General features: G+C 37.3%; 1 protein-coding gene across 2 annotated transcripts in view; it reads left to right on the top strand.

Annotated features, from left to right (window-relative positions):
• The window catches only part of LOC117991108 (monocyte to macrophage differentiation factor), a 43,143-nt gene that overhangs the window by 7,406 nt on the left and 12,191 nt on the right, over nt 1-23,546 (top strand). For both annotated transcript variants that reach the window (XM_034978663.2, XM_034978664.2), the window contains one exon: nt 12,392-12,644. In XM_034978663.2, the coding sequence (XP_034834554.1) occupies nt 12,392-12,644 (253 nt within the window). The remainder of the gene's footprint in view (nt 1-12,391; nt 12,645-23,546) is intronic.

Below are 23,546 nucleotides of genomic sequence, written 5' to 3'. Positions count from 1 at the left end.
ACCTCGCTCAACTAGTATCTAAAAAACTTGGCTTCGTTGAACCCCTTTCCACCAGAGCTAAGCTACGCTACGCTAGCAAGTTCAAGCGATCTCATTGGCGGGTTGTGACGTTGTAAATTTTGAACTACTAACTAGCGTTTCGTTTTTAATAAAAATCAATTTTGTTCAAAGTATGTTGGTGCCACCTAGCATCAAGGTGCAGAACTACGCGTGGGTCGATGTTCAGAGTTCATTCGAGCCACAATAGATGGCGTTTGCTTCGTTGTCAATTGTCGTAAAAATAAAACAAAATAATTAAATAAAACCATAATATCATTTGTTTATTGTTAAGTCATTAACAAAACGGTTCTTATAATATATCCTTAGGTTCCGCAAATATTCAAAAATGAATTGGCTTCATGATCAAACTAAATGAGAGCGGCCACACTCGGGTTGCGTCTGGCAACACCGATTGGTGAGATTTAGAATTTTTCTGGAATCAACATGTGAAGACGAATTTTTTCGTTCCAGGAAAATCTCACTCCTTTTCGCCCATGGCTTCGCCTGGGAAAATACAATTGTTATAAATTTAGTCATCCTAACGTATTTCAATGTTTCATCAATTATGGTGAGTGAAAAATCAAGTAATGTGGATTCGACAAAATGGCGGTTTGGTTAGAGAAAATCCTAATTTCATGATTTCCCTTTCAGTTCCAGTTATTTTATCTTCCCAAATAAATGAGGATAATGGGTTGTGGGTGGACTCCTGAAAACCATTGGTGGCCAGGAGTTCAATAGGTGAGTTGTGTTTGATCGGGAAAATTCCACGTGTCGAAATTTTCACACAGCACAAATTATAATCTTGTTTTTCTTTGTTACAGGGTTTTCCGTTTGCGTTTCCGTTTGCGTTTCCGTTTTTAGTTTTCGGTTTTTGTATTTCGCTTTCGTTTTCCGTATTTATTTCTTTTGCACATTCACGTTGGCAACTTAATTTCTATGGATAAGACTTGGTGAAAATCTTTGTAATGAAACATTTCGGTTGTGAAGAATCAAGTTAAATCGAGTTTTGGGAGCTTGGCCGATGCCGTCCAGCTACCTTGCAGTCTTCGCACCTACAAGTAAGCAAATGTTTGTATCCTGGAACAGTTTAGTGAACCTTCTTAGTGTATGTGTACAGTAAGAACCCTGTCTTTACTACTGAGCTTTATTTTGAAACAATTTTATGAATTTTACTGTGTCATTGTCTATTCCATGCCAATGGCATCTTAAATTTAAAACATAGATTTTATGTACTATCTACCTAAGGCATTCTAATGTATCTAAATTAAGTCTTGGCATTAAGCTAGAATAACTAAGCATTATTAGCCATCACTATGTATTAAGCGACCCCGGTAAAAGTTACATTAAAAACAATTTTGCCTAACATCTAGCAAATTTCATTTATAACACCTCATATACATTACAAGGGAGTCGACGGCTAGCTTCTATTCTTTACTAGGTAGATAGATCAAGTAAAGTAAATTATTATTTTCCTCTAATCTTTGTAAGGTGGTAGATTATTCCGTATCCGGGTATATTTCCATTCCGCCCAATTTACCACCCTTACAAATGGCGCCCGAACGTTTTTTTATATAGTTATTTCTGTATATTTTGAGAAATTTTGTAAATTTTATGAAATGTACTCCGCTGATTGTACAATTTTCTAAGTAGTGACACATTGCAAAGAGCACTAAGCTGTTTTTATGGTTAACTAACTAAATAATAACTAATAGTTAGAAATTTTGTTTGATAGTTTAAGTAATTTTCTGAGTATAGTCCAACATTGGTTTTTTTTTTTCTTATTTAATTAACACATTATAAATGGTGCTTATGCCGTTCAATTATGTTATTTGACTTACCTTGGAGGTGTATAAGTGAATGTTTGCCTTCAGTTTAGTAATAAACATTGCTTAACTGAGTTGTTGTTGGTTATTGCTTTCAATAGTAAGTACATCTTATGTTTGAAAATTCCGGTAACTTAGTATAATTAAAGTTTTGAAACGCTATGTCCTGTTAACTAGTTACACACATACATTTATAAATACTAAGAGTTACAACTTGTGAAACTAAATATATAAACTATATTCAGAGATTACATTAAGTTCAAGTAGGAAGTTATGAACAATTTTTTTTCAGTGACTTGATACTTCATTATTTTGTTGAAATTTTGTTTAGAGCTGTGTTAAGGTTATGATAAAAGCTACTTCACACACAAAACATGTTAAGTTTAAGTGAATGCTGGTAGTTTAAAGTGACATTTAGAAACAGATTTTGTTGTATTTTAGGTTATGTGTTAAAAGTGTAAAGTAACAGTCATCAAACCATTGCACAATCTCTTTGTTTTTTTTTAAAGATAATATGCTATTCAGAGTTCATTGCAACTTTGTTGCCTGTTTACTTTTGTAATTGTAAAGGTTGTAACACACTGTGTACTCATAAAGGTGATACTGCACCTTACAATCATTTATTCAATTTTGGGAAGTTTTATTTTGTTATATTTTGTTTACTATAGTAATAATATGTGCTTGTATTATTAACGATATTTTGGAATAGGAACATAATTGATAAAATAGGTTAGGATAGACTTAAGAATATTGTTTTTGTTGTGTATTTTGCTTGTGTATATTTAATAGTTTAAATAACTTCTTTTGTGTTTGTGTTTAACCAATTTGTATAAGGCTAAACATAGACAGTTACACAAGCTCGATATTTTGTTAAATGTGTTTTGACTTAACACAATGGAACAGACTTTTGCCCAGTTTCATTCACTTTTGAAGGACGAATTGTGTTATGAGGTATCCATTCGTTCCGAAACTCCAGCACCTACAGTGCTAGGTTTAAAGAAACAGTTAAAACAATTAATTCAGGAAATTCCTTCTGAATCAATTTTAGAGACGGATTTCACTTCTGAAAGTGAGTTAGGGGTTATTACTAAAAAACTTCAAGACTTAGAAGATTTATTAAAAAAGTGTTCTGACACTAAAGATAGACATGCCCTCTGTAGGTCTAAAGCTTTAGCTTCACATTTGTACTTTAGAATTTTGAGAATACAGTGTTCCGAACTCAGCTTAATAAGTAGGAAGAGTGAATTACATACAAAGTTGCAGAGTTTGATTTCCAGATTAGATGCTGACAATGAGTCGTCTCACGACGAATCACTGGATTCCGAGAGTACCGCCGTTGACTGCACTGGTGATAAAAATGTGGCCAAGTGGAAGTTAAATTTCAACGGACAGGGTGATCCGCGCAGTTTCATCGAACGCGTTGAGGAATATAAAAGATCTTATGGCGTTTCAGATGGAAAATTATTTGTTTCTGCATTTCATCTTTTTACAGGCCGAGCATTGTTATGGTACAGAGGCAACAAATGTCAAGTTTCGTCTTGGTCAGAATTGAAAACTTTATTTTTAGAGGAATTTGATGCAGTAGATTATGACTACAGGTTGCTAGGTGAAATTCGAGCAAGAACACAAGGCTCTGAAGAACCTGTGTCTATCTATTTCGCTGTAATGTTTGGCATGTTTTCAAGGTTGTCAACACCACTTTCCGAAGAACAAAAGTTACAAATTTTATTACATAATATTCGCCCTTTTTACTCAGAACAATTAGCTCTTGTTGACATTAAGTCTGTCGCAATGTTGAAGGAAAAGTGTCGCAAACTAGAGGCTGCGAGGCAGCGTTCCGCCTTATTTTCTGAGCCTACTAACAGTAAGGCAACTTTAAGTTCAGAGTTTGCTTACAAACAAGTGACAAAACAGATAAACACACTTTCAGTCACACCTGCACCTAAGGTTGATACAAGTAAAGGCACTGATTTTACGAAAACAAATAAACAACTATGTTACAAGTGCGGCAAGGGTAACCATTCCTTTAAATTTTGCAGGACAGTTCCGAAATTTATTAGATGTTTTTCGTGTGGACGTCAGAACTTTACAGTAAAGACATGTCCAAGTTGTAGTAAAAAGGCGATTAGTAAACCCGCTCCGGACAAAAATTCAAAAAACTAATTAGTAAGAACTGTGCAGAGACACAAGTAAAGAACTTGGTCATTAACAACAAAACATCCCTTTTACCTGACACAGTTCTGTATTCAGTGGATAAACGAGACTTTAGGCCACATTTAAAGGTTTTTGTTGACGGTTTTGAGATTACAGGTTTACTAGATTCCGGTGCTTGCGCGTCAATTTTGGGTAACCAGGCGCACAAGGTTTTTTTGAGATTCGGTTATAAACTGCATAGCAGTATTGATACCACATTTTCAGTGGCAAATGGAGACAAACTTGATTGCATGGGTTATATGTTTATTCCGATTACTTATAATTCCGTAACTCACATAATAAAATTTTTTGTAGTACCCTCTATAATAGCGGATGTTATTTTTGGCTGTGACTTTTGGAAAACATTTCAGTTAGCCCCTGGCATTTTTGATAATTTAGAATTAATTAAGGCACCTTCTCAATTTTACAATATTTGTGCGATTGATAATGAACAAATTCATACCATCACTTCTTTTGAAAACTTATCATCTCAACAGAAAGAATTAGCCCAGTCTGTAGTAAATAAATTTTTAGATATTTCTTCAACGAAAATTGGATTGGGTAGAACAAAATTAATTGAACATGTTATTGACACCGGTGATGCCTTGCCAATAAAAATAAAACAATATCCACTTTCTCCCGAAAAGAAGGAAGCTTTAAGTAAAGAGTTAGATAGGATGCTGGAAATGGACGTAGTTACTCCGAGTGAAAGCCCTTGGAATAACCCAGCAATCTTAGTGAAAAAGGCAAATGGAGACTGGAGATTTTGCCTAGATTGCAGGAAATTAAATTCAGTGACAAAGGGGGATTCATACTCAATACCGTACATTCCACAAATTCTAGATAGCTTGAAAGAGGCAAGGTTTTTATCATCGATTGATTTAAGTTCAAGTTTCTGGCAAATTCCGTTAGCTAACGACTCTCAGGAAAAAACCAGTTTTACAGTTCCTGGTAGAGGGTTATTCAAATTTAAAGTCATGCCGTTTGGCCTATGCGGTGCACCAGCACGACAGCAGAGGTTAATGGACCAGTTATTTAATCAAAATTTTTGTAGTGATATTGAAAATGGAATAGTATTTTGTTATATAGATGATATTGTTATTTGTTCTGCTGATTTTGAAACCCATTTAATTTTATTAAACAGAGTTCTGGATAAACTAAAAATGGCTCAACTATCCATAAATTTTGATAAATGTAATTTTTTTTCGAAACTCTTTGAAATATTTAGGGTATATAGTGGATGAATTTGGTTTACGCACAGATCCTGGAAAAGTTGCCGCAGTTTTGAACTTTCCGACCCCAAAAACTGCACAGGAGGTAAAGATTTTCCTAGGCACTTGTTCTTGGTACAGGCGCTTTATTAGGAATTTTTCAACCATCGCTGCACCACTCAATAGACTAACGAGTAAAGGAAAGAACGCACCTAAATTTGAGTGGAGCGAACAGGCAGAGGTAGCATTTAATACATTGAAGAATGCGTTGGTAACCGCACCTGTTCTTGCGGTACCGAATTTTGAAAAACCATTCAAAATACATTGTGATGCTTCTGCATATGGTGTTGGCGGTATGCTGACGCAAGAAACCGATGGTTGCGATCATCCCATTGCGTATGTCAGTAGGAGCCTAAATAAAAACGAAAGGAATTACAGCGCGACGGAACGCGAGGCTCTAGCTGTGATTTTTGCAGTGGAGAAATTTCAGGCTTATTTTGGTTCCAAGCCAGTCACAATTATCACAGACCATGCATCCCTAAAGTGGTTCTTAAATTTAGAAAATCCCTCAGGACGACTCGCCAGATGGGGTTGTAGATTATCACAGTATAATTTTGTTATCGAACATAGGAAGGGTTGTGATAATGTAGTTCCGGATACCTTGTCGAGACTCATACACGTAGATGTAGTTGGTGATCGTAATGATAACTCTAGTCAACAAGTTTTGGTAGATGACTGGTATGACAAAACATTTAATGGCTGTAAAATCAATCCAGCAAATTTTCCGAATTTTAGTATTTTGAACGATAAACTATATCGTTACAGTAAATGTAAATACCAGCTTCTCAGTGAGTTCGACTGGAAAGAGGTAGTCCACAAGAACGACATCCTTAGAATTATGCAACAAAACCATGCAGACGCAACTGCAGGTCATTTTGGTGTGTTCAAAACTCATCGCAGATTATCCCTCAGATATTTTTGGCGTGGTATGTATAAGGACGTGGTTGAGTACGTTAAGAATTGTGATACTTGCTCTGCGTATAAACACACGACATCAGCCACTCCAGGTCTGCTAGGGAAGCCTAAAGTCTGCGAGAGACCTTTTCAGGTCATTTCGGCTGATTTAGTCGGACCTTTGCCTAGGTCTAAATCAGGATTTACATTTCTTTTTGTGGTGACGTGTTGTTTTTCGAAATATACAATGTTGTTTCCGTTACGGCGTGCCACAGGTGCCGCTGTTGTTAAAGCGCTAGAGAATTTTGTATTTTTGAACCATAGTGTTCCAGAGACTGTGATTGTGGACAATGGGTCCCAATTTACAGGATCTGAATTCCGTAATCTCATTAAGCGTTATAATATTCCGAAATTACACTACACACCACTGTACACTCCGCAAGTTAACCTTGTTGAGAGGTACAATAAGGTTGTTATGACTGCTGTAGCCGCTTTTGTGAAAGATAACCACAGGTCCTGGGACGAAAACCTGTACAAGGTCCAGTTCGCCATAAACAGTGCGGTTAATGAATCCACTGGATTCTCCCCGTTCTTCCTTGTCCACGCTAGAGAACCGGTTTTAAATGGTTCCTTCTATAAGGACACGGATAAGGAGTACGAGGCCGGAATTCCAAGGGAGGAATACGCAGGAAAGTTTGGAACTTTGGAGGACATATTTGGTCAGGTTAGGAGAAATTTGTTTCAGGCTCATGCAGAGTATGCAACGCATTACAACTTAAGGCGTAGGTCTGCAAGCTATTCTGTTGGGGATATAGTGTGGAAAAAGACCTATCCACAAAGCGACGCTACAAATTTTTTCGCAGCTAAGCTGGCACCTAAGTATGAAAAGTGCAGGGTTGTCAAGGTTTTGTCACCTTTGGTTTATGAACTAGTTAGAGTAGCTGACAACCACCCAATAGGCACTTGGCATATTAAGGATATTAAGAAGTAGATATTTGCCATTACTTAGTTTGGTCTAAACTGTTTGAATATTTAAGTTATCAATATTCAATTAGGAATTTGTATGAGTGTAGTGATGTTCTGAGTTAACAGTTACATTACCATGGTTCAGTTGAGGAGGAATGTAGTGGATGTATGTAGAGATGAATATGTGATGATTGGAATGCTTGTGGTAGACCAACCGGTTGAGAAAGTAAAAATGCAAATATCGTACTTTGGGGATAACGAAAAGGGGGGGTTTTGTGTTTTGTTTTCGTTTTCCTTCTAGATAATGGATCATTTCTGTTATTTTTCCGATTCTGTTCCGAGATCTATTTTCTAGGAGAGTTATTTCGTTTTTTTTCTCATATTCCGATTTTGATTCGGTTTTATTTTTCCGAATGGGATAGAGAACGGTTGCCATATCAGATGGACCCGTTCACAACCAGTTTTTCCGTATTTGTTGAGTAACAAATATTAAGATGGTAGTTTAAAAGAGTGAACCACCGTAGGCCTAGACGCATTCTATCAGTCAGCTGAAGAATGATGCCAAGATGTTTCCACTCAAGTGTCTTAGACACCATGAAGTTTTTTTGTATATATTCTTTTTAGAAGTTAGGGTTGTGTAGTTAAGTATAATGTATAAAACCTTACACTGTTTTCAGTATATTTATTTTGTTAGACAATTTTCCTTGTTAGTAGTAGATGTGCGTTCACGCGTAACTTCTGTGTTTTTTTTGTTTGTTTCAGGCAAATTGTTAGTAGTTGTTGGATGACGCTGAGGGCAGCGTGGTTCAACCTGTTGAACCTTTTCGTAGGAGGGGAAGTATTGTGACGTTGTAAATTTTGAACTACTAACTAGCGTTTCGTTTTTAATAAAAATCAATTTTGTTCAAAGTATGTTGGTGCCACCTAGCATCAAGGTGCAGAACTACGCGTGGGTCGATGTTCAGAGTTCATTCGAGCCACAATAGATGGCGTTTGCTTCGTTGTCAATTGTCGTAAAAATAAAACAAAATAATTAAATAAAACCATAATATCATTTGTTTATTGTTAAGTCATTAACAAAACGGTTCTTATAATATATCCTTAGGTTCCGCAAATATTCAAAAATGAATTGGCTTCATGATCAAACTAAATGAGAGCGGCCACACTCGGGTTGCGTCTGGCAACACCGATTGGTGAGATTTAGAATTTTTCTGGAATCAACATGTGAAGACGAATTTTTTCGTTCCAGGAAAATCTCACTCCTTTTCGCCCATGGCTTCGCCTGGGAAAATACAATTGTTATAAATTTAGTCATCCTAACGTATTTCAATGTTTCATCAATTATGGTGAGTGAAAAATCAAGTAATGTGGATTCGACAAAATGGCGGTTTGGTTAGAGAAAATCCTAATTTCATGATTTCCCTTTCAGTTCCAGTTATTTTATCTTCCCAAATAAATGAGGATAATGGGTTGTGGGTGGACTCCTGAAAACCATTGGTGGCCAGGAGTTCAATAGGTGAGTTGTGTTTGATCGGGAAAATTCCACGTGTCGAAATTTTCACACAGCACAAATTATAATCTTGTTTTTCTTTGTTACAGGGTTTTCCGTTTGCGTTTCCGTTTGCGTTTCCGTTTTTAGTTTTCGGTTTTTGTATTTCGCTTTCGTTTTCCGTATTTATTTCTTTTGCACATTCACGTTGGCAACTTAATTTCTATGGATAAGACTTGGTGAAAATCTTTGTAATGAAACATTTCGGTTGTGAAGAATCAAGTTAAATCGAGTTTTGGGAGCTTGGCCGATGCCGTCCAGCTACCTTGCAGTCTTCGCACCTACAAGTAAGCAAATGTTTGTATCCTGGAACAGTTTAGTGAACCTTCTTAGTGTATGTGTACAGTAAGAACCCTGTCTTTACTACTGAGCTTTATTTTGAAACAATTTTATGAATTTTACTGTGTCATTGTCTATTCCATGCCAATGGCATCTTAAATTTAAAACATAGATTTTATGTACTATCTACCTAAGGCATTCTAATGTATCTAAATTAAGTCTTGGCATTAAGCTAGAATAACTAAGCATTATTAGCCATCACTATGTATTAAGCGACCCCGGTAAAAGTTACATTAAAAACAATTTTGCCTAACATCTAGCAAATTTCATTTATAACACCTCATATACATTACAAGGGAGTCGACGGCTAGCTTCTATTCTTTACTAGGTAGATAGATCAAGTAAAGTAAATTATTATTTTCCTCTAATCTTTGTAAGGTGGTAGATTATTCCGTATCCGGGTATATTTCCATTCCGCCCAATTTACCACCCTTACAGGGTTTGACACACATAAATAGCGTAGCTAGCACATTTTTGGTCTAAAGGCAACCTTATACTAATCTGTGCCAATAGTTCATCTCTAACCTCTTGATCCTAGGGTTGATAAGGTGACTCGTCGGCAATTGTTCCGTGTCGTAATAGCTGTCTAATAGCCTGATAATTCTTAAGCATACATACCAAAGTCTTAAACGTACATTAATAATGTAGGTACCTACTGTATATTTTTGTCAGGTAACGGGTTTAGAAGGCTTCGAAGGCTTTAGAATATTTTGGTCTTAGTCTACCACGCTGGCCAAGTGCGGATTGGCAGACTTCACACACTTTTGAGAATATTATGGAGAACTCTCATGTTTTGCTTCACATAACTCCGAAAAGTTATGGAGGTGCGTGTCCGGGATCGAACCCCCGACCTCCGATTAGGAGGCGGACGTCCTACCCACTAGGCCATCACAGCTTCGAAATTATAAAAGGTCCTTATTACCTTAAAAACCATACAAAATTAATATTGTTCTAATGTGCAAGAAATCTCTGCTCTAAAAGATAATGTCAAAGAAATAGGAAGTCATAATATCGCAAGCAGCTAAAAGCTCTTTGTGTATGCGATCAAAGCGGAATTTTCCGACTCCGTGCTTAGCACAAAGAGAGCTTTTAATCGCTATAAGCTTTTATAATTATCTACTAGAATGAAATTCTCAGCTTTGCGATAATTATGGTGGTGTTTCTACGTTGTCCGATCCGACTCTGACCGTGCAAGATTCTCTGGTGAAAGAAAACATCGGGAGGAAACCTGCACGCATGAGAGTTTTCCATAATATTTTCAGAGGTGTGTGAAGTCTGCTAATTTGCGCTTGGCCGACGTGGTGGACTATGGCCTAAACCCTTTTTATTCTGAGGAGACCTATGCTAAGTAGTAGGCTGGCGATGGGTTGATCATGATGTGTACCTACGCGACAGGTTGAGATGGCAATCGAGGTATGAGGCGGGGGGACGCCCCGCACACCTGCACGTCACCCGCGTTATCCCGCACCTGGTTAGCGCGGGGGCTGTCCTGCTCTCGACCTTATACTTACCAATAAAATTTCTACTTATTGAATTGATAGGTAACTATCTCCATTTTCCGAGGCCGGTGTTTAATTCCTTTTCAGAAGTAAAAATAGCCGCAGAAGAAAAACCTTTCAAAAGAAAACACATAACAGGCTTTAGTCCTTTACATGTCCTTTGATAGCTACTTCCCGATCCCAAAGGAGCAGGATTACTTAGTAATTGAATCTCCTTTCAAACGTAATAAATAACTTCCCGCAGCCTAAATTGTGTTCTGCGAATCTGACTGGCCAAAGTCTAGAGGCGAGACTGTATTGTGTGATGTGTCAAGCATGCAAACGAGTCGCAGGGAGTCGCTGGTTTCAAGAGGCGCAAGACCGTATTTTATTTTGCTAAATGTGGAATCCAGCCGTTGAAGTCTACCTAACGGTTGAAGACGTCAAATATCCTTAACAAGGTCTGCTGTCTACTCTATAAATAAACCTCGACAGTAGTCTTTATAATTACAATTTATCTTGGTATTTTCGGTAAAGATAAACGTTCGTGAAAAAACCATTGAGAGATTGTAGTTAATCAACACTGCGCCAGCTCGTCGAAATGTCAGAAAACTTAACTTGTATTCAAAATTGAAGCAGCATACAATTATTGTAATCGTCTGTTTGCATACTTGTCCACGTTATCTTGATATTGTCATTTCCGTTTATCATCAACCGTATAATGTTAAACTTTGAGGCGTATTTACAAATATTTACAAAGCAAATTTGTATAGATCCGTGATATTAAAATTCCATTATTTATAATAACTTACCTGATATCAAATGCTTTATATCTCCATTTAAACAACGCTACGTTGTCACTGAAACGAAATGATCCTATTTTGAGCATTAAACAAATCACTACCCATATTCTCAATATGAGTGTTTGGTTTTTGGTTTGTCTCGAACGAATGAATGGACTTGATTTTTTGCATTGATATAGTTAAAGTCAGGTGTAGAGTGACATGGGCTACTTTTTGCCTCGAAAAATCAAAGAGTAATTAACAAATCCCGCGATAATCAGTAATCTACATCTTCATCGCAAGTTTCATCTTGCCCTCGCCTAATTTTGCAATTTTCCAAGACTCACTATATTCACAAACACATCTATTCTAACTACGCATTTCATTTACAAGCTTATAAAACGCATGAATAAAACCTTAGGTACTAATTTTTCGGTAAATTGAATCACTTCACCACTGTAATCGCGCTATGATTTACGTGTTCATCACGATCTACTTCCCTTGACTAACAATCGGCATTATATCCTATTGGATATCTAGGTTAACTTAGGTAATCAATAGTTTTTTTTTGTAGATCCCAGATTACCACACACGTCCATCTCTAACAGTACTTACACCTCATTCAAGCTTTTAAAGCGCATCAAGCTAAAGTCATACTAATTTTGCTGCAAAATGCAGCCCATCCTAATCAATAAGTTTTGAGTTCTCACATACAAGGTCTATTCTAATTTCTAACAAACAGCAGACCTCTATCTATTAATTTTCACACCTCTTTCTACTAATTTTTACACCAAGAGTTAAAAATTAGTAGAAAGATCTACTAATTTTTCCAGTCATGCAATCTCGAGATGAATCTACATTTTGATCGCGAGCGCCTACTTCCCGCACTCTGTTTACTAACTATCCACACTCTGTTCTACTAGAGACCTATGATTACTTAAGCAATCAATAGGTTTTTGGGTAAATCTCACATAAAAAGTCTATTCTAATTTCTAACAGCACAGCTCACGCACAAGTTAATAATACGCATCAAGCTAAAACCTTACTAATTTTGCAGCAAAATGAAGCACTTCCTCCACCGATGCGATCGTGCGATGATCTACATCTTCATCGCGAGCTCGTACTTCCCTTGGCTGACCGTCGGCACTCTGTCGTGCTGGATGCTGCGAGAGCTGAGATGGGCGATCTGGCTGCTGGCTGTCCTGGGCATCACGTACCAACAGATCTTCCACGAGCGGTACAAGATGTTGGAACTATTGCTCTACATGATAATGGGATTGGGGCCCGCGGTCATCATTGTCACGTCGAATGTACGTCCTATTTGTGTTTACACGCTTTTTATGTCATACATGCTTGCTTGCGCTAATTTCTCGTTGCACAACTGTAGACCCCCGTTCCCACTTGTCGTTTGTCGGACACGGATTTTTATCGGATATTCCAGTGGCGGAACATTTTATATGAAGCTATTCACACTTGTCGGAAACCGATTTTGTGTCAAAATGTACTGCCATTGGAACATCAAGCGACAAACGAAAAGTGTGGAAAGGGGGTTAAAGTAAGAATATAATATTCCTCGCATGAAAAACAAATAACAAATAAAATCGGGATTCATCTGTTTTGTATAGTTTTGTACTTTTGCTTGTTATTCGTAGCACTTTTTCTCTTTTGTTTGAAATTTAAGTTGAATTGTCTTGTGAAATGCAACCTTTCGTTTCCCAATTCTTTGCAACTTGTTTTGGCATATTATACGATGATAGGTACCTCTACATACTGATATTTGTCCGTGTGACCCACGTAGCCTGAAGCCTTGGACCTGTAGCACTTGGGGATAATGTAGCTTTATAATATTATTCGATTCGATTATTATCGATAAGCCCAACTCAAATAGCTAAATTTCACGTTATTGAAATACACTTTAAATAAACTTCTATATGTCGTAGCAGTGGGAGTATAAGTTTATATTATTTTGTATGTACTTTTTATGACGATGATCAGCTATTGTGTCCATTTGATCCGGTAATTTTACACCATATCATAGTCACATTTCTTAGGATAAAGTATTCATTACCACTGTTTCTAATAAGAAATAATCTCGAAGGTTACTGATATCAAGTTAAGGTCAACTCTATTATTGTATTGTTTGCTGATCGTTTCTTTTTTCCGTATATCTTTATTTATGAACAAGCTGACCGGCCCAGGCTGGCGACTTCGTTCGAGTAATTTTTGCAAATCCTTTCATATGTGGTGGACATGAAATAACCTACATGCAAAATTCGTCGATTTTATGATAGAAAGTTATAATGGGGCCGATTCTCTTGTACACAATCTCTAAACTAAACTAAATTAACAGGTCTAAAACTAATGCTATCCTTTTCCGCATGCAACATTATGAAAGGGATATCAATAGATTTAGATGTGCCATTTTAGTTTAGTTTAGAGATTGTGTACAAAGGAATTAGCCACATTAACTAACTTAACTTAAACTTAGCCTGCTAAAATTAACTTGTTACCCATATTATATTTTGCATGTGACTTCGTATAAACTGATACAGGTATCAGTAAAAATAAGGTAATAAAAATTGAAAAGTAATCCTTTGTTATATTGCTGTTAAAAAAATATAATTTGTCCGTCTCTAAGAAACCAGCTATCTCCGTGCCTTTCGAGATACTTTCTGCGGTTGAGGCGTACAGAAAAGATGACAGACTGACAGTCACTCTTTTGGATTTATACTGATGCCCGCGTCTTGAGAATTCGCCTAAAATTAGGAATGACATGATGACAAGTGATTTTCGACTTTAGTTTCCGATCTTCGTATGAGGAAAAATATTTATTTGTGCAATTCATCTGTAACATGCTAAGTAACTACTCGTATGTGGGTTACCAAAAACTACAGGACAATGTTTTATGTCTTAATTATAATTAGCATAATTCAGTCAAACTCAATACCTATATTTACATACGCACGCTGCCCGGAAAATAACATAAAGTTGTTATTTATCTCCACTTTACATACACATAAGACAATGTAAAAAAATGTGTAGAATCCTCGCGAGTAGCCTTTATAAAGAACCCAGCACGTCGCTTGCGAAAGTTGTGAACATTGTTAGTGTAAATTGTTGTGATTGGCTGAACTTATGTTATAACTATGTGATGCCTGCGATTTCGTCCGCCTAAGTTTGGGTTTTTAAACATCCAGTGGGAACTCATTGGTTTTCAGGAATATAGATAGCTCGCATCCCGGGGAAGGATGCAAACGATTTTGACGAAATTTGGTACAAATACCAAATTTCGTCAAAATCGGTTAAACAAATGGAGCGAGAAAACCTAACAGACAGAGAGACAGACATACACACTTTCCCATTAATAATATTAGTATTGATATGGATTACTGCATCGATGTATTAGCCAATAGTGTGCTGAGAACGTCAGCCAATCGGAGGTGACTGTGATCGTCACACATCGGATTTAATCTGAAAGTTCACACAAATAGGGGCACTGCAATATTACAGTGATCGTATTTGATGAATAAACAGTAAATACGCAACACCCTTGCGATATTCCGGTCGACCTTTCATTAAGCCGGTCCACTGTCCACCCACCATTGTATCGATTATATTGGTATTTATAGTCTTACCAATGCTCTCAGAGAATTAAAGACTAAAGCGCAACGCACATTTGTAGAGCCGGGGCGTGGCGTCTTTTTTGATAGAAAAAAAAATCGAATACACTTTTACGTTTACTTTTGATTCGTCAAATGCATCCAACACTGCACTGGTTCGGAATGCCTCTCCTACCGTACCTACTTTCCTCTTTTCAAACATTCGATTAACAGTGCCATGTATAAAAGTAATTGTAGTCCCGCGCACTGCTGGAGCGAGCTGCGAGTCAAATCCACGCGCTCTTTTATCATTTAAGACATAATCTTCGATTGAGTCACGCAGCACGCCGCATGTCAATGTTTTGTTTTCAGTGTACCAATCAGTGTTTCAACTTTGAACCGTATATCAAAGTAGGTGCATAAAGCTGCATTAAATTAAACTCCGCCTGTATGCATCGGCGCTTAGGTTGTTCGCCCACTACGTAACGCAGTTATTTTTAGCTGAACTTACGTCGAAGGAACGTTTATCAAACACTTATTGGATTAGTTCGTTGTCCGTGCCTTAGCCAGCTGTTGTCTAGGTAATTTTCTCGAAGACTAGTTGATTGGTTGGTCAATTTTCTAATTTTGTACGATACGCTTTTGGGGATCCATCCAATCCATCCAATTATTATAATAGTATACGTCTGTCTGTTGCCTTTTCACGGTACATAACCGTTGAACGGATCTTGACGAATGGCATAAAGGCACGAAGCACATCCTGGAGACGAATATCAGATTTAATATCCTGGATATAGAGGTCCTCCTCACATCACTCCTCCACAGGCAAAAAATACGGCAGAAAATCAAAATGAGCGTAGGTACTCCTAACTATGATAATATACAAATAAATAAAAAGAATAAAACGATGTCCTATGGAATACGCCAATATATACAAAACAAAAATAAAGATAGCACGACACCAGAAAATCAATAGCAACTAATTCAAATACAAAAGCCGAAAAACACTAGCCGCATAGAAAAACAGAACATTATAAAAAAAAAAAAAAAGTAGAGCAAATAAAAATTAAAAAAAAAATCTCCCCCAGAACGGCTTGTCACCGCGGGGGCAGTAGACAAAAACCCTCCACCAAACAAAAAAATTCTATAACGCCACTTTCAATGTTAGATCGGTGGCGACATGGAGTACTCTAGCTAGAGACAGGTGCATAATGCATATGGGGAGGAATGGAGGAGGCTTAAACCGCCACAGGCGGTCCTTACATATAAATAAAATATATACCTACACAAATAAGTAAAAAGCATGTTTATTATGATTTTATTATAAGGAAAATATTATAAATACCTACTACTTATAACGACGGAAATAGGATTAAAAAATTAACTAGATTATAAGCAAAATGTTGTTAGAGTAGTGTCATAGAATTAAGAATTAATGTAAGGAATCTAAATAAAGCTTTTATTATATTTATTATATAGAGGTCCTACGAGAAAAAAATAAAATGAAATCGTGATCGTCTATTCATTAACATTCTAGTCTATCTAGCAGACCTATTGAGTAAGTATCTTAGTGGACATTTACTATCTTTAACTTCGTTGAACACGACCTAGACACTTTGAAAAGTCAGTCCAATGCCTATCTTATACTCGCGACTTCGTCCGCGTGGACTATACAAGTTTCAAACCCCTACTTCACCCCCTTAGGGTTTGAATTTTCAAAAATCCTTTCTTAGCTGATGCCTTCGTCATAATAGCTATATATCTGCATACCAGTTTAGCCTGTTCCGTCCAATAGTTTGAGCTGTGCGTTGATAGATCCGTCTGTCAGTCAGCCACCTTTTCCTTTTATATATTTAGATTTGCTTTAAAAGTTTATTTTATGTTATTCTTATTTGATAAAAAATTTATACGCAATGGTTGAAGAACTGGAGGCGCATACAACCACACAAGCCTCATATCCAACCTAATAAGATAGACAAAGATATGGTTTCACCCTATCGCATTATTCTATTTTTACGATATATCGTAAAAGTTATGAACGTTTATTTAGATTCAATGTAAATAACCGTTCTCGGAAAATATACCTATGCCGAGATAAATTGATTTATGTATATTGTACCTGCTGTACGTTTGTTTATTATTCTACACCTGACGGGTATTTAATCAATGTGTTGTATGTGTGTCGTGCATTTTTATAGACACACTGGCGCCGATTCTGTTGTCTTTCTCTAAACTAAATTTAGAGTATCTCTTTTTAATTTTTAGGGTACCTCAAAAGGAAAAACGGAACCCTTATAGGATCACTTTGTGTGACAACATGTTGTGTGTGTGTGACACAACAAAGTGATCCTTACCTTATCAGACTGTTAGGCGGTACGAAGTTCGGTTGGGCAGCTAGTTTATTTATATATTTAAAACAAATCTAACTTTAATAAAGTTAAAAAAAACGATAGCACATTAAACAATAAAGGTTTCCTCCATTAATACTCACTAGGTACGTCACCGCTTTTATCATACTAGGTAGATACATTGCTCATTCATGTTGAATGTTGATCTTTCACCGCTCGTCCAGTCCAGCCCACCTGGCTTTATCGATTGTGTTACATTTATAGCTTTTCTCGCTGTTTCAAATATATCTAAAGTATGCATGACGTGATAACGTGTGGATTCGAATGGTCTAAATAAGGGCCTCATATTACGCTAGAGTCACTCAGCGAGCGATAGAGAGAGCTATGCTTGGACTTTCTCTGTGTGATCAAACCATAAATGTGTAGATCCGTAGGAGAATGAGAGTAAAGGATATAACTCAGCGGGTTGCGAATGTCAAGTCAAGCGAAGCGATGTTATATTGTCCGATTTGAATCCGACGCACATCCGAGGTATTCTCACGGATGACGGAAGTGCGGTGCGTAATCGCCGTTAGGCCGGATTTTTCTAAATATCCACGGGATATGGAATAATGAGGATTTACATTTTCACCGAGTGAAGCCGCGGGCGGTCGCTAGTAGTTACTTAAACCTCAAAAACGAGATATTAACAAAATTACAATGCCCACAAATAAGATCAACTCAATATAATTTATCCCTCGTCTATGGAGCAAGATCGCGTCGCCGGAAAACGGGCTCTTCGAAAACCTGTTTTCCACAAATTTTCCGCAATACCCGCCATCACCATGGTTTTATCGATTATGTTTTATTTATAGACCAAGATCCCAGGATAGCCAGACGTAACTTATTTTTTGCAAAAAAAAATGTGTGGAATACTCAGATTAAGAATCAAGGTAGATTTGGCAATAAAATATTAAATAATAATACCTTGTTAGAGCAAGCTTGGTGTATAGAAAAGCTCTGAAGAGTGATAGAGATATAAACACAGTTTTTTGTCTTTGTTTAGCTTTTTTTTGTTGGGCACGTTTTGTGCCCAACAAACCTCTGTGATAGTAATTTATTGCGAATATTACGAGTTTTTATTTAGTTTTCTGTCTTAAATTTAGTATTGAAGGTGTGTAGAAGCCATTTATGGTGCATTGCTGTGTAACAGTTGTAGCAAACGCAAATTATGAAACATAACCTTTCATACGTAAATATGATTTCTTTTGTTGTTTTGTCCCTTTCGGGTATACGCGTCTGACAAGTCTCTTGATTCTTAGTCTGAGGTGGAATAGAGTAGTGCGTTGCGTACTTTTAAGTTTTATCGTACCCATATCTGTTAGCTTGTGCCGACAGCCAATTTATAGGTGTTAGCTGCTAAAGCTGAAAGCATAACTAGCAGTTAATATGTTTAAATTGGCTGCCGGCTGTAACACTATTCTATCCCACAGATTTTGTTTCTCAGACAATAAGTAACGTCTGGCGGTCCTGGGGTCTTGGACCATAATATTTTTTTTACGAGCGATGATAAAAATGATCTCCCCATATCAGATATGTCAAAGTGATGTACGTCCGCGACGGAGGTTATGATCGAGTGCTGGATTAGGATGGTGAAGAGAAATAAATAAACTTTAATCTTTACAAACAATTTTCTAGTAGGTATCTTTATAATATATGTAAATTCGAGTCGCTTAATCTTTACTTAAGTTTAGTTAAAACGAGACAGAGCTATATTTCTCACATAAATCTGTCTCGTTTTAACTCAATCTTAAGTAACGATTAGCGACTCTGAGTACGGCAGTTAGTGATCGTATTCAAACAGTATATATGAATAAATAAATAAATAAATACTTATTTATTTGAGACCAAAATAGGTATAATTTTATTACGTTGTTAACGCGGCAGCTTTGAATTAATATTCTCCAGGGAATAAACTAGTTACCTAAAGCTGGTTGATATAACTAGAGGCAAGCTATAGCCCCTAACAAGCTTAGTTAGGTAAAACCAATTAAGGCATTACGTCCGTTTAGGCTTAAGTAAGCGGCCTAGAGTACCTAAGGCGCCATCCAAGAGCGTTTAACGTAATGTTGTTAGCTTATCAGTATAGTGTTACGGATCGGAGATTAGTTAATAGCACGTAATGGGTAATCTATCGCAAGGTCAAAGACCAATTTGAGCTAATACTAAAATAAGCCTAAGGGCTAGGGCAAACTCGACGCAGTGAAGTTTTTTTAATAACTTCCTAAATTCAGTCTTTCGATTGACATGCAGTGTGACGATCGCAATCACCTCTGATTGGCCGACACTCCCTCGTTATTGGCTAAAGTGCAGTGGTACAGCAAAAATACCATAAAAGCCATTCACAACAATTGAGTTTATAGCATGATTGATGCAGCTACGGTTTCAGGATCGACCAGCTGCTTTATATAGGTGCTTTGAATGACGCGCCTCAGCCATGGAGATCGTCCGTCCATCTATTGAGGATCTGCCAACTCTGATTTTGAAAGATAATACAATTTTACTTACTTAAAATTGATATTCCTCGATAACTCCGGCGAAGAGCTGTCACGCAAGCTATTTGAAGGATAGGCTATGACGGGTTTAGAAAGTACAAAAATACTTTTGCAATCAATCAAATTGATAGGGAGTGATGAATTGTTTTTCAAAGAAAATATTGTTATTTCAACCGACCGACGGACTGCTCTCACTGCTGGACATAAGTCTACAGGGATTTCCGCAATCCATGGCGTTCCTGTGTCCATCAACGCCATACTACTCACTTGATGTACTATTTCCATCTAGTTAAGGGTCTACGAAGAGATACGATGCGGGGCAGCCATTCCAGCTCCTTAAGATCCCAAAGTCCATCGGTCCTCTAAACCAACTCATGTTCACCACCATTGACCATTACCACTTCAACTTCGTTATTCGTTGACTCTGACTTTGCCGGTAACTGGTTCTGTTACGGATCGGTGCTGAATGCTGATCACTCTCTTCATCGCCCACTGAGTAACTTTCTTTTACATAAATAGCGGGCAAACGAGCAGGCGAGGCACCTGATATTAAGGGAGTACATTTGCAGCACCAGAGCAACCAAAAATCCGTTGCTGGCTATTCAGGAGTTTGTTGATCCGCCCTTTAAATGGTTCCCCATGTTAAAATCAGTAGGAACACAGCCGAAGGGTTGATTCCACAATTTGCATGTGACCTGAGCTTTCCTATCAAGATCACTAGTTTACTTTGAAAAATAGATAATATCAGTATCAGAAACATTGTAAGTTATTTTGTCCATGTATCAAATTTATGATTATGAATAACTTAAAACCTTCAGAACTCCAACCACTTAGTATTCAGATTGCTGGAGAATATACTTCAAGTTTCACTCTTACATGTGATCATTTGAAAGTTATAATTAACTAGAGGATGTCCGCGACTTCGTCCGCGCGGATTTAGGTTTTTAAAAATCCTGTGGGAACTCTTCATTTTTCCGGAATAAAAAGTAATGAACGGTTGAGCAGTGAAAAGCTAGCAGACACATAGACAGAAAAACTTTCGCTTATAATATTAGTATGGATTACACCATTTATTTATTTATTTTTTTACACTTTATTGCACACAACACAAAGTAAACATTGAAAAAACAATACAGGATCTTAATCTAATAGATGTAGCATGCAAAGGCGGCATTATCGCTAAAGCGATCTCTTCCAGGCAACCTTTGACGAAAGGAATCACGAAAGCACGGGTTGGTGCGGCAGCCGAAAATGGCCCTAGGTATTATTATAAATTAGACTACATACACAGTACATTCTAATAATACACAAATATATATAAATATATATACCTATATACATACATACATACTATCTATTGTCTATATGATGATACTTACATGGTTCTGTATTGTGCTGTGTTGTGCTAATAAATATCATCAAGGCAAGTCGAATATGACCTTTTCTGAACGTATCTATCCATGCTAGTATTATAAATGCTAAAGTGTGCCTGTCTGCTAGCTTTTCACGCCTCAACCGTTCAACTGATTTTGACGAAATTTGGTACAGGGATAGCTTGCATCCCGGGGAAGGACATAGGCTACTCCCAGAAAAGTAAAGAGTTCCCACAGGATTTTTAAAACCTAAATCCACACGGATGAAGTCGCGGGCATCATCTAGTTTCCATATAATCCGGGGTGACAGTAATCAGAAAGATTTAAAAACACATATTCTGTTATCATATCATCAGATAAGCATAAAACTGGTACATAAATGCTAATGTAAGTTTGCTGTAGTGTGCTCAAGTGTTCTTGAACTTGAGCGTTGGCGTACGAGCGACGCTTGACTTTGCTCGACGGAGCTTGCCAGAGCTTTCTCATCGTTCTAAATTTCAAAGCTTGATTATGTAGTGGCTTGCTTTTGTGGAGCTTTAAGTCTATTTTTAGTGTTTCATACTCGAAAAAACTCTCGCTCTGCTCTGCACTCAAAATTGTAAAAGAGTATATATACCTAAGACACACAACCCAGTTGGGTATGTCCAATTTCGAGAAAGAGGTCAGTCGCCGAATCCAACTCGGTTGGGCAGCGTTCAGGAAGCTTCGAGATGTCTTCTTGTCCAAAATTCCTCAGTGCTTGAAGATAAAAGTCTTCAAACGTCTTCGCGTGTTGCCAGGGATGACATATGGATCCGAGACATGGTCGACATCACAGTGGGTGATGGAGAGAGCTATGCTTGGAGTTTCTCTACGTGATCAAATCAGAAATGAGGAGATCCGTAGGAGAACTAGAGTAACCGACATAGCTCAACGGGTTGCGAAGCTGAAGTGGCAATGGGCAGGGCACATAGTAGAGAAAGTTTGTCCATTAAAAATTCTCTTTGAAATGAGAAATAATTGCTTTCAAACTTCTACTATAACATGAAAACGGCTACGTAATGAAAAAACTTGTTGAATGCAAGCAGAAAACAGTAGGTAGAGCATGAAGCAACTATTGTTCACAATTTTTGAAATTAGGTCGAATCCGCGTGGATTTTGTTTTTTAAAAATCGTGGGAACTCTTTGATTTTCCGGCATAAAAATGTAACCTATGTCACTCTCCAAGTCTTTAACTATACTCATACAAAAAATCACGCCAATCCGGTTCATTGGTTTGTCCTTCAATCACGTCGCAACGGAGTAACGGATTGGCGTGATTTTCGTTTACTCCGTTGCGACGTGATTGAAGGACAAACCAATGAACCAACAAACAAACACTTTAACTTTTATAATAGGTATAGGTAGTGAGGGTGGTGATAATATGGATAGTGACTTGTCAAATCCAGCCTTTTCAATGTACGAATTCTATGCATTCTATGCCCAGCTGGCACACCTGAAAGCCTTAATTGAATTGAATAGTAAAGTAGTACATTAGGTATTTATTCTGTGGTAAAGGTTACTTACCTTGATGAGTCAAAATATGAAAACATTGTAGTACATATTTTATATGAACAACCTATGCGATGAACTACCCGGCTGAGTTTGTTGTGGGCTTGTGGGCTCTTCTCATACCTGGGCCCGTTTGGAACCCGTGTAGCTTTAGTTTTAAGTAGGTACGTATTAATTATAACAATCACTATATCAATCTTACAAATTAACAATTTTGAGCATCAGTAAGCGTAACAGCAGTGATAGCCAAGGTTAAGTCGTCCGGGGGTTCGATCCCGGGCACGCACCTCTAAACTTTTCGGAGTTATGTGCGTTTTAAGCAATTAAATATTACTTGCTTTACGGTGAAGGAAAACATCATGAAGAAACCTGCATGCCTGAGAGTTCTCCATAATGTTCTCAAAGGTGTGTGAAGTCTACTAATCCGCACATGGCCAGCGTGGTAGACTATGGCCAAAACCCTTCTCATTCTGAGAGGAGACCCGTGCTCTGTAGTGAGCCGGCGATGGGTTGATCATGATGATGACGAAGCGTAGATAACATTTTACCTATTCTAAATAAAAAATTTGAAAATAATTTGAATTTGAGTTTGGACTAGAAATTTCTATTATCTTCGTTACGTTTAAAACCTAACAAAAACAGGAATGCATACCTATTACTGCAGGTTCAAGGCATTTCAAGGCCTGAACAACGCTAGACATCATTAATATTTATTACGTTAACGTTACGTAAAATTACGCATAGGTACCGCAGTGATCGCTCACAAGAACGCTAAAACAAACATCGTACTTTTACGTTTATTCTTCGCCTTGAAACGTCCGTCGGTTT

This window comes from Maniola hyperantus, chromosome 19, assembly GCF_902806685.2.
Source record: "Maniola hyperantus chromosome 19, iAphHyp1.2, whole genome shotgun sequence".
In the NCBI taxonomy this organism is placed as follows: Eukaryota; Metazoa; Arthropoda; class Insecta; order Lepidoptera; family Nymphalidae; genus Maniola; species Maniola hyperantus.
Note: the sequence above shows the minus strand (reverse complement) of the source record. Positions and strands in the feature narration are given on the sequence as shown.